The sequence below is a fragment of the Tiliqua scincoides genome, chromosome 1 (assembly GCF_035046505.1).
Source record: "Tiliqua scincoides isolate rTilSci1 chromosome 1, rTilSci1.hap2, whole genome shotgun sequence".
NCBI classification, from domain to species: Eukaryota; Metazoa; Chordata; class Lepidosauria; order Squamata; family Scincidae; genus Tiliqua; species Tiliqua scincoides.
This window is the reverse complement of record NC_089821.1, coordinates 149,723,905-149,736,977: the sequence shown is the minus strand read 5'-3', so window position 1 is coordinate 149,736,977 and position 13,073 is coordinate 149,723,905. Positions and strand designations below refer to the sequence as shown.

The window sequence follows — 13,073 nt, the reverse complement described above, 5'->3', positions numbered from 1 at the left end:
CCAAGAAATTTCAACTCAATGCCTGATCTTTTTTCAAACACCGCTAACCAAGCTGCATATTGGACTTGGCTGCCTGGATTCCAGCTCAGGCACTGAGTCACAATAAACTCCATAAGCAGGACTGGCCTGAGACCTCCCAGCACCCGAGACAGGATGCCAAATTCAGCCCTCCCTTCCCTGGTGACGTGGCAGGCTCAGGTTTTGGAGGCAGTCTCTCTTCCACTCCATTCTTCCCTTCTGAGGAGTGGGAACAGCAGCAGTGGAGGAGCAGGCAAGTGTGCTGACAGAGGTGGCGCCCTCTGCCAATCTGCTACGTGAGTTGACCACCCGGGTTCGCCTTATGGGAGAGACGGTTCCATCCATAAGACTAACCAGGCATACTTCCTCCTCCTCAAACTGTCTCCAATATCAGGCAACTTGAAGATGGAATAACTTTGTCCAGCACCCTACCCAATAATTTCAATAAAAATAAATCAATGTTCACAGATGTTGTACGTGAACCATGTCACAGTGGGTGAAATTGTGGGCAAATCTTTGTTCTGTGTGTGGTCCACTGCACGTGTTCCATTTTTAGTGCCTAAAAATGCTGGAAATGCATTTTGAAGTGCATTTTAGCATGTTGCTAGCTGAAAATGCAAGATACAAAGGAGACGAGCATGCTTTTACAGACAGGTAGATGTGTCAGAGAGCAATAGGTTTTGGACCCCTTGCCATGTGTGTCCATTTTTAAAAAATGTGTCCCATAATGTGTGAAAGGGGGACAGGTGCATTTCTTAGGAATGCCATATGGGTTTGAAGGCACACAGTTGTTTCTTTTGGGGGGGGGGGGGATGCCAAAGGTGGAAATTCAAAATGGACTGTTCCTAGGCATATGCATTCCCCCCCCCCCCCGGAATGTATCAGCACAAAGACAGATTGTAGCAAATTAAATAAAGAACAAAACCCTAATGCACAGATGTTTCAAATAAGCCTATTACAACACATCTTAAATGGCTGCTGAACCTTTCAGAACAGAATCCAAGGTGATGGTAATTGAGCCCTTCTCCTAACCCAGAGAATCCTGGGAGGTCCAGCTAACCTTGCTGTTTGTGGTTCAAGGAAGCAGCCTCCAGTCAGCCCATGTTTCTGATTCATGGAGCTGCACATGGCATCTTTTCAGCAGCTTTCAAAGAGAAACTTTCCTACCAGATCACCACACCACCCAAATCTGATGGAAGAGACTGGGGTGGGGAACAGTCAAACACTGGGTCAAGGAGGAAGAAATAGGCACAGCAGCTGGCCAAAGGCGAGCATCCCTCTCTGTCCAAACCCTGGGTCCCTTTGTGACTGCACAGCTGTCAGAGTGAGTGATCATCATTATGCTGAGGTCACCTCTGCCCCCAGGCTAAGTCTATGAAAATAAATGGCTGAGAAGAGAGATAGGGAAACAAGTCTTTTAAAAGTTATTTTATCTTATTGCCTACTGAGGCTGTGGAGGAAAGAGGAGTACAAGCAGAACTATTTGGCTGAAAGGAAAAATAGCCATCCTTATGATTCCACTAAATAAATTACAGACCAGAAAGACCATCTGCAGAGGTAATTTACTGGTCCACAACAGTCACGCTGTTTGCATACACCCAGCTCTCAGGAAGAAGTCCCAGTTTCTAAATAGCATGCTTTTAATTGATGCTTGCAAAAGAAGAGGAGGTCTGTGTTTAGCTAGCCATGGCTTAGGCTATGTACCGTCTACTGCAGTTGATATATCTCCTGATCACAGGGGGGGAAAAGGTGTTACAGTTTAATCCCTGTTTTCCCTAAGGTCAGGGCCAGCTTTTAAGCAATTGGGGAGATTTCACCAATTGAGATTGAGCCCCGCGCATGCTGGGGGCCCCACACTGCCCTTCCGCCCACTGCTGCGTCCAATTGGCCTGAAATTGGGTCACTTTGGAAGCAGCTCCCGCCCACTAATGCTTCCAGTTGACTCAGAATTGGTGCCATGCAGGTGGCTGACCTCCCCCATGCCTATTCAGCACAACTGCTAAAGGTACAGAGATAGATAGGCACAAAGGATTATTACTACTACTGTAATCATAATTGTCTCAAATGCTGTGTAATTCTTAATTCGTTCATGGCAACAATGCCATGAACTAGCTCGGGGGAGGGACCCATAGCTCAGTAGTAGAGCATGCAGAAAGTTCGAGGTTCAAGCCCTGGTATCGCCAGTCAAAAGGATCTCAGCCATCAAGTCTAGGGAATTTTCCTGCCTAAGATCTTGGAGAGATGCTGCCAGGCACAGTAGACAGCACTGAGGTTTAGATAGCTCACTTGAGAACCCAATTCTGTGGTCCGCGGGACGGCTCCAATGCAAACGTGCCATAAGGCACATTTGTGGGGTTCACCGCCGGGCTCCTGCCAGAGCTAGCCCAGCGCCAGCTGGAGCTGGGCTAGCGCGTGATGGTCGCCCGGGTTCCGCAGCTCGGCGGTCTCCCAGACCGCTGGGCTGCGGAACGGGAGATGGGGGCGTGGCCGGGGGCGTGGGGGAGGCGTTCCGGGGAGGCGTACCAGGGGGTGGGCAGGAGGCGTGTCAAGGGGAGGGGGAGAGGCAGATCCATGGAGCTGAGTACCACGCCCTACACGAGCACCTTTACTTTAGCGCCAACCTTTTGGTCGGCACTAAAGAGAGCAGCCCCATTGCGGGGCTGCTTCCCGTACTCGGGGGAAGAGGACAAACATCCCCTTCTCCCGAGGTGCCTCCCACAGTAGCGCGGGAGGCGCAGGATCCGGCGGCAGCCCTCCACGGAGCCGCCAAGCCTGGGCGCTGGGGTCAGCTCAGGATTGGGCTGTGACTCGGTAATGACAGCTTTAATAACATTCCCATTCTACAGATGTGTTACTAAAGCCAAAAGGCAGCTTCTTGCTGATGGTTGTCCAATATGTTCATGACAGAACATGAGTTCCAAATACTGCTGGTCTATATTAGCTCTTTACACCTTGAAGCTAAGAACATTTCAGGGTGGGGTGGAGATATTTTTATTAGATAAAGACCCAGCAATATATGAATTGCTTGCCATGAACAAGCCAAATAAGAAATAAAAACGTGCAGATACAAAGCAAGCACAAGCCATCAAATGACAACAGTCCTTCAACCAATGTAGACCAGATTCACTTGAGTAGGTCTTTCCAAAAGGATTGATAGGTTCAGGGATGGCATCAGAGTGAGTGAAGCTGGGCACTGGCCAAGGCTGAGACAAATTTTATCAGGGGGTACAAAGTTTCTTTAGGCCCTTTGCAAAGGGGGAAGGGTGAAACAGAGTGGGGGAGGGTGGTGACAGGTAAGCAGAATGGGGCAGGGAGGGGCGAAACAGGGGAGGGGGGAAGGTGGAAACAACTGGAAAACTATTTGGAGCCCAGGTCTGCCCACCCATGTAGAATCGGCAGCTAGATACAGTAATACAAAAAATCAAACACACTCCTAAATCTCTCTAAAATGTTTTAAATATAGAAAATCATACAGAAAATTAGCATTATCATATTTAGGCTCACACTAGAATAGAAAGTGTCCAGTGCATACCAAAACTTGCTTCTGCAGCAGCTGTTGACTTGCAGCTCTGTCCCTGAGCTCCTATATGCTCCTTTGTGGTGAGCCTTTGTGGATCCACAAGCCAAAGAGCTACTGTAGCAGGCCAGTTTCTTCCCAGATTTGACACTGTATTGAGGAGTGTCACATATGCATTCCTCATCTTGGCATATATGGCTTGCCAACAGCTGCAGCCACATGCTCATGGTAGTGTTCCCAGCATCCCATGCAAGCAACAAGTCTGAGTAGATTGGAAAATGTAAGACCCAAGGAAATTTCTGGGCCCCCTCCTTTAGCTCCTGGGCTCCCTTTCTGAGACTGGGCCTGGGTACCCCCTTTACCCCCCTCTCCTAGGCCCACAATCATTAGAGGACCCAACAGGCCAGGCTGACCACTGAATCCTCAGTGCTGTTGGTCCCATGTACCATCAGACGATGTGTAAAGGGGGCACAGTGTAAGACTTTGTCCCAGGCTCCCCAACAACCTGTTACCAGCACTTTCTAGGTTACCACCAGGCAAGGAAAACACAAACCACCAGACATTTATACTGAAGGGAGTTATGTTACTGTAAACAGGAGGAAATGTCTGACTATGCATGTATGTACAGGACTGCAATTTCAACTTCATGTTAATATTATGAAACTGAGCATACGTGTATGCCCCAGTCATATCAATCAGGGAGAACAGTCTGAATGGGAATGTGATAGTGACACTGGCTTTGAGGAAGAAAAAGTGTGCATTAGTTATCATGAATTTAGATTACTTTAAACTAACCCTATGAGTGCGCCATGTACTGAATTAATAACTGGTACAAGATGTTCATTACAGCCCCTTCTCAAATTATCTTTCAAATTCTCTTAATTCAAAGAGTTAATTCATCACTGACACACATAAAACATGCCAGTAAGAGAGATATTTCCACATTTTTCTCCCTGTAGTTTTCTACACGCATGATTTTTTTAAAATAGGGAATGTGTACATACATGCAACATCCATCCTGAATTCTTATGCAACAAAGTCAAACATTAGTTAAACTGTATGATTCTATCAATCATGAAGCTCAGTTCTCAATGTGGAAGCATTTTTTGTCTCATATATACAGAATGAGAAGCTTCAGAAACCACAAGCATGTGAAATCAAGGGAGGAATTATTTCATCACGGGTATTATGGGAATTGACCTCACTATATGAACACAGTAATAAATATAAAAGCACTATTGAGCATCTTTACTAATGGCAATATATTTAATGGTACAGAGAGTAAAATGTAGATAGCATACTTAGCAAAATTTTGGATGAGATGGAACCAAGGGGTTGCAAATGCTTTAGAGGGTAGTCTAAAGGAGAATCGAGAAGCTGAAGAGCTGCGCAGACAGCCACTCAATTAAATGTACCAAGGACAAACATGGAAGTTTCATTTTGGCTTCCAGGTCTAACAACAACTGCTAGAACTTTTCTCCAAGAAGCTGATGTAAATATCTTTGACAAGGCCAAGAAGAAGGTGAAAACCAGCAACCCACTGATCCAAAATAGATCCACTCAGGGCCCAATCCTATCCAACTTTCCAGCTCTGATGCAGCTGCAGTGCAGCTCCAAGGTAAGGTAACAAGTACAGGCATAACCTAATTATCCACAGATTTTATCTCAATGAGAAAGGCCCTTTAAATTAAAGGGGGAAAGTTGTTTAACAAAAGCCTCGTTAATGGGAGAGAGGGCAGAGAGCTGAAAACCCATCAATCATTCTCCCTCCAGGCACTTAGAACAGCTTCACTCCAAGGCAAGCGACCCGTCCTCCTGAGCACTTGAAAGAAAGATAACCACTTTGCATTCTTTCCCAGCACTGCACTCTTGGTAGAGGGAGGGGTCCCTGGCTCATAGTGAAGTCTTTCTAAGTGCCTGGAGAGAGACAGATTGATGGATTGTCTGCCTAATGTCTCTCTCTTACATCACAAAAGTCAGTAAGGCGGTTTTTAAATCACCTAGCAAAGGGACAGTTTCTTTTAAATGGATTTGCTTTAATGTGATTTTTGCCATCCACATGAGCTCTGGGAACCCTCACAAATAAGGAGACTCAACCCGCATTCCCTTACCTTGAGGAAGACTCTTTGACTGCCCCTCCCCACTGCAGGATGCAGCACACGTCCCATTGGCATGGTTGCATCAGTGCTGGAAAGTTGGACAGGATCAGGCCCTCGGGCACCCAATAATCAGAATCAATACAGAATGGACCTGCATACCCATAATACTGAAAAAGCAAGGGATTATCTTTGTCCTTCTCTGCACCCCTGCTAACTGGGTAAGAGGCACATTTTCAAGTGGGTTCTCCTCCTTTATTTAGCAGGGGAAAATTAACTGGCCCTGCTTACCCCAGCAGTGGCTTTTCTAGTGACTGCCTGCTGGTGTTTTGCATCTTTTAGACTGTGAGCCCTTTTGGGACAGGGAGCCATTTAGTTATTTGATTTTGTCTGTAAACCGCTTTGTGAACTTTTTGTTGAAAAGTGGTATATAAATATTATTATTATTATTATTATTATTATTATTATATTTAATTTAATTATAATAATATAATTATTATAATAATATTCAATGATTACCACTCCCCAGCTTCTTTATCCAGCATTCCTACTCATTTTCAACTTCACTGTGTCCTGTGCATTACTCTATCAGTAGAGTATATCTACATATACTGGCTGGCTGGCGTTCTTGCTTCTTGCTTTTTATATGAAAATCCACAGGGTTTGTTTGTTTTTAGATTTTTTAATTATTGTAAATTGTTTTTAATGGTTGTTTTTTAATGTTGTATTTTTAAATTTTTTGTAAGCTGCCCCCGTGCCTGTTGGGCAAAAAGTTGGGCTATAAATTAATAAAATAAATAAATAAATATAATTGGTCATTTTTCTGACATTTTGGTGGTTCTCACCAGGCCATTCAGGTGTTAACCATGCATGACACAGTCCTATCCAGTACACAGAAACCTTAATGTTACCTTTTAACATAATAGTGAAGCCTGAGACTTTGAAATACAATCTCACCACCATGAAATACAAACAAGCCTTTTCCAACTCTAAGCAGTAACAGCCCTGCAAGTGAACCACACACAAAGAGTGAACAAACAGTATAGAATGTCTTTCCCCCTTTTGTGCAGTGAAAATCTAGTATTTCAGGATGCAGACTGCTATCTTTCCTATCTATACCATCAGTGTGAGATACCAGGGAATGGGTCTCTTTTTCCTAGGGATTTTTTCCCCCTTTATCAGCAATAAGAGTGTGAAAAGTTAGAAATAATATCACATCTTTTTCCTAAATGGAAAAACTCCATCTTGAAAAATTACAAGATAAAAACCTAATTGATTAATAAGTGCTTTTGATTAGTTCATCCAGGCTCTTACTGGAGTGGCTCTGCTTACTACTTCTTTTATGTGATATTTTATTGTGATACTTTTATTGCTGCTGTTGGACTGTTTTTATTTGTGCTTTTTTTTTTTTTTTTTGCTTTAATGAATTCTACTGCTTATAGATGTGAATGTTTTATTGCTATGGGTTCATGGGCAGCTATGTGTTGGTGTGTTAACGGTATTGTTATTAGATTAACTATTGGAATAATTTTATTGTATTTTTATATTGTGGTTTTATTGGTCTTTGCTGTGCTGTATGATTAGCCACCTTGCGCAATTTTTAGAGTTGGGATAAAAATCTTTCAAATGAATGAACAAACAAACAAACAAACAATCCTTTTTAGAATTCTCCAAAGCACTTCAGAAACATCAAGTCTCACACTGCTGTGAAATCGTTGGAAAGCAGTTAGCGACATTCGGCTGAATTTAATCCAGTTAAGATCTAATTAAATTGATCCTAGCTAACTTTAGAAGCAATAAATCAAAATGACTGAACAAGTTCAATTCAATATATTTTATTAACATTTGATGATCTAAAATCACAGGCAGCTCAATCCAATGCTGCCTCAGCACTGGCGCTGCAGCCCCAGAGCCAGGTGTTGTAAATGTGCCATAAGGCACATTTGCGCTACCCAGGGATTAAACTGCACCAGTGGGGAGACCTGCACCACCCTGTCAACATTGCAGTCAGAGTCCTGGCAGAGACGCATGGAGCCACAAAGCCACACGTGACAAGTGGGGTGGGAGGAGGGTGATGAGTAGACGTTCCTGGGTGGACAAAGGGCAGAGAAAGAGTCAATTGGTGAGGGAATTGGTGAGGGGGTGAGGGAACCAGCAGAGGCCTCCTCCTCCGCCAAATCGTGTCAGGCTCGAAAGCCAGACACAGGGCTTCTCCAGTCTGTGCCAGCGAAATAGCTGGTTCTGACTCAAGCAGCCCAATTGAGCAGTCTGGGGTTTTACTCAGAATAAGAGGACGAATGTCCCCTTAACCCGAAGAGACCTCCAGTCTGCTCAATTACAGTATAGGATGCCACGGTAGCCATTTGGAGCCGTGCTCCTGTGCTGGATAGGATTGGGCCATGAACCAAAAGTATTACAACAATTATTTTTATGTATAAAACATTCTAGACCTGAATGATTCGAGGCTTGCATGTCACATTATAAGTTAGGTTTTTTTAATGCGGGTTTTAATATGCAGGAAGCTTCAAACATGGAACACCACAGCTGCAGAATTTTTGCCCACTTCAGAATTAACATTGTACCCTTGCAAAGAGTATGACCATGGTGGCTGTTTTCAAAACTATACAAGCATTTGAGTTCAATGCAGAAACCGAAATGCTGATGAGACAGAACAATCCAGATGTCTTTACCAATACAAGCAGAACAGGGTGAGGAAATTGTTTCGCCTAGACTGCAAAAGTGAAGTTCTAGCTATCTGGTAGCCAGAGGACAACCTTGGAATTAACAGCTTTGGAATCAGAATTCCTTTTTTATCTGAAGACAGCCATCACCCATGTGAAAGCCAACTCTCCTGTTCTGGTATACTGAAGACTCACACTGGTCTGCCCTACAGGTTCCTGCTTCCCATCTGAGCCAAGCAAAGAGAAAGTTAGGGGCATTGTTCTCCTCTGACAGCCTCCCCTACAACAACCCCCACATCCTGTTCACCAGCATTTTCTCAGAATCAACTCTTAGTAGCCATTTGTACCTCGACCCTATCCAGCCTATAGGAGGAGCTGCTCTACACCAGCACCACCCACCCAGTCAGCCACCCAGCCCTGCTGAAGTTCCTGTCACCTCTTCCGCACTTTAATCAGATTATGTCACTGGGTACACATTTAAACAAGCATCATAAGAAATAAACGAATATGTTAATGTCACTTCAGGACAAAATGTATTATACAAAAGTGCTCACTCTGACTGTGGTGCTCATCAAATGACACAAATTTAATCTTTGTGTCAAGCTAGATGTGGGAAGCTACAAATCCAGACATGAGAAACATCCTTCCTGCATCCTACTCTAAACCTGAATCGATGCCCTGTAGAAATATACGTGATAATCTGACAAATATTGGCACAAGCTGTGATGTTCCACAGGCAAATTAACTGGACTGAGAGGGCAAAACCATCTGTCCCTCCTCTTCAATTATTTTCTTTCACCACCAAATGTAGTGGTTCACCTATGCAGAAGGTTTCTGGTTTGCCTCCCCACTTATAAGCTAAATGCCCAGTCAGACATTTGATATTGGTCCAATACCATATAAATGGGCTAGGCCTAATTTATTCCACATTTTACAGGTGGTGGTGAGGGACAATGAATCCTTTACTCCCATCCCTCTTACAGTCACTGGAATCCGATACCACAAATAATAATAAATATTCTTACCATATTTGTCTCCATCTTCTCCTTTGGCACTGATCCGTCTACCTAGTACTTGGATATGTTTTCCACTTGTTCTACTGTACAGCTGATAGACTCTGAGCTGCTTCCTGCTTACATCATCTCGCGCTCTCGTTTGATTTTCCACGTGTATCCGAAAGTCCACGTTCTCTTCAGCGACAAACATCTAATTTGTTTTTAAAGAGGGAAAGCAGAGAGTAAACTAAGGTAATGTTTTCAATACACAGAATGCAAAACAACACTAATCTTGGCTTACTGTCATTGAAGAAGTTAATACTTGTTGTGTTTTTTTGGCAGAAAAATCAGTGGTACACCAAAAATTAAGCTCACAAGACCAGTAGTGGGTTGTGCCTCCAGAAAGTGGGAGTGGTACAAGTCCTACTAAGTCATTCCCATCATAGTTTTCCTTGGTTTCATCCATTCAAGGCTTCTGCTGCGCCACCCATAGAAGCCTCCTATTGGCCACAATAGCGAAATCAAACCCCCACATTCAGAAGTACTATACTGAATGCCAGATTCTGGGCACAAACAACAGAGCAGGCTGTGGCCTTCAAGCTGCGCCCAGTTTTAGTAAATGCTGTAAGGTGCCCTCCTGTTATATCTGAGATGCTGCCAGTATTCCTGAGTCCACACCTTTTGATTCCAGCCACCTGAAGGCTGGCCATTGTGACCTCATTATGATGCAGCCCTGCCTGAAGGAGAGAGGCTGGCCATTGTGACCTCATGCTGAGGCTGCCCTGTCTGAAGGAGAAAGGCTTGCCAATGTGACCTCATGCTGTGGCTGCCCTGCTTGAAGGAGAGAGGCTGTCCATTGAGACATCATGCTGAGACGGCTTGCCTCAATGTGAGAACAGCTAATCAACATGGCCTCTCACAGTTGCTATCCACCTGGAGAGAGAGCAATATGTAGATTTCCACACTCTGCCAACTATATTTATGAGAATGTGTCTTTTGTGTCCTGGACCCAATGGGTTTTCTAACCTTCCTATTTTCCCATCTTCTTCCATTCAAATTTATCTCTCCTTAGGCAAGCTTCACTGTCCTCTGATGCCTTTTAAGATATAAGATGACTGCCTTCTAAGTCCAGCTGAATTGTTCCGGTATGAATGAGAGCTATGGAAGAGTTAGGAGAAACTGTTAGGAGATGAGAAAGTGTCAGAGAACCAACTTGAGGTGGTTTGCATTATTCCCATTGAAAACAATGGAAAATGAAAACTCTATGATTTGTGAGCACACCTCCTCACCTTCCAAGAAGTTTCCCAAAATTATGTTAAAAGCATATACATAGTAGCTTGTTAAAAGTACAAATCCGTAACATTTCCCCAAATGCAGTCACATATCATGGTAGCATCAAGTCTAATATATTAAAAATAAAATATTGAAATGAATGGAGACCCACTTGGTGGGTCCCAACCCACAATTTGTGAAACACTACATTAGCCCACATTGCAAGACAGCAGACAGAAAAGACTAAGGGTGCAATCCTAACCACTTATGTCAGTGCTTTCCAGCACTGGCATAGCAGTGCCAATAAGGCATGTGCTGCATCCTGCAGTTGGGTGTCACTCACAGAGGCCTCCTCAAAGTAAGGGAATGTTTGTTCCCTTACCTCCGAGCTGCATTGCCCTTATGTCAGTGCTGGAAAGCACTGACATAAAGGGTTAGGATTGTGCCCTAAATTGCCTTAATACTGTGTCAGATCATTCATCTATATAGACCAGTACTGTCCTCTCTGGCAGCTGGTGGCCAAGGTCTCCAGCAGAGGTTCCTTTCCCAACTCTCTTAGCTGAAAACCTTTATCACTGGAAATGCCCAGGATGGAACCTGGAACCTTCCACACAAAGAAACCTGGAACCTTCCACAAAAAGAAAACATTTGCTTTACCACTGAACTATGGGTAAATCATACTTCTTTGTTCCACTGCTTCTCTGAATACATATGAACTAGCTCCAAGATTGGTCCACCCCCAATTTCTACCTCACCAGATTATGCCACCCGACACCCACCAGTGTGTACCTTCTACTTCCTGCTTGTCAGTGATGTCACTAGGGGAGTGTGGGGGTGAGGACTGCATTGGGTGACACCCTCTGGAAGAGTGACATCACTACTGGCCAAAATTGAGAAAAATCTTGGTTTTTTAAATAATACCATCATATTACATATCGTTTGATGTGTAATTTAATGAAAATACAATGAAACAAACCACATTGAAATATCTGTTTTCTATCAAAACTTATGGCCAAATAGCCAGAAAAGGAAAACATCACTGCTGGACAGCCCAATCCTGAGCTGCCTGGCGCATGGGGCTGCCAAGGCACCAAAAATGGCTGCCGCAGCATCCTGAACACAACAGGGCAGCCACTGGCGGCTCCCTCAGGGGAAGGGGAATTTTGTCTCCTTCCCCCACGTAAGGGAAATAGCCCCACAATAGGGCCACTTGATTCTGCAGCAGTTCTTTAGCTAGCGCAAAATCAAGAGACCACTAGACAAGGGAAAGAACCTGCAATCAGGAAACAGAAGAAACAGACCCCCCCCCTCTCTCACTCACTCACACACACACACACACACACACACACACACACACACACACAGGCCCTTTCTGGTTCTTCAACATATAGACAATGCCTTTTGTGCATGTGCGCTCTCTCTCTCTCTCTCTTCCTATATTTGGTGGCCCAATCCTGTCATTGCACAGTGCCGGCAGAGTGGCTGCTGCACCAGTGCTAGCCATCACAAACATGCAATAAAGTATGTTTGGAATGACTTGCAAGCAGGGACAACCAGCGGCAAAGTATTTACCCAGCACTGAATCCAGCCCAACAGGCACAGCATCAAGTGGTGAAGGGGTGGGTGGAATAGAAGTGAGGAGGGCTGTTTCGGAAGGCAGAGAAGGGAAGGCAGAGAGGGAGCAGTTCAGGCCCGAGAGGGGGGCAGGGATGGTGGAAGCCTAGAAACTTGAAGCCTGCAGTGAATTGGTTGACACCAAAACAGAAAAAAGTAATACAGCACCTTGATCCCACTGCCCCCTTAAGATTGCCAGGTTACAATGCTCCAGTAGTAGTTGAAATGACAAACTGTGTCTTTTATAACTGGGACAACCCTATATTCCTTTGACTCCACAGCTAAGAGTTGTCAAGTCCTTTGTGGCCTCTATCCATTCTATCTGTCTTCTCCCCTCCCCACCCCCCGCCCCCAGCTTCTGTATCTTTAACCTTTTCTGCACAGGAACTGTGCAAAGTTTTTAATCCCAACTTTTATGATAACTCTGCCTTGTCATTGAAACTAGACAGTTTGCTGCTGGCTTCTATGTTGCCTGATCAGCTGGAATGTTTGCAGATGTCAGCTCAACTATTTACTATTAGAGTCTTTACTGCCGTAAACAGAATACAGTATAGACAGGAATCCAATGTATCCTTTAGGGCCCAATCCTATCCAAATTTCCAGAGTTCATAAAGCTGCAATGTAGTCCTGAGGGAAGGGAACAAACATTCCCTTACCTTGAGGAGCCCTCCGTCACTGCCCCTCCCCTTGAAGTTTGCAGCATATGCCCCATTGGCATGGCTGCATCAGCACAACAAAATTGGACAGGATTGGGCCCTTAGACTTTTTGGCTTTGCATGTATGGAGAAATTCTATTCGCCATGTTGAGAAATTGAGCAGCATGAAAATGGTATTCTTTAAGTCAGTGGTTCTCACACATTTAGTACCGGGACCCACTTTT

The 13,073-nt window shown here is 44.4% G+C and overlaps 1 protein-coding gene across 1 annotated transcript in view; it reads right to left on the bottom strand.

Annotated features, from left to right (window-relative positions):
- The window catches only part of FGF18 (fibroblast growth factor 18), a 132,929-nt gene that overhangs the window by 60,319 nt on the left and 59,537 nt on the right, over window positions 1–13,073 (bottom strand). The window contains 1 exon segment of the mRNA XM_066639214.1: window positions 9,338–9,518. Within this exon segment, the coding sequence (XP_066495311.1) occupies window positions 9,338–9,518 (181 nt within the window).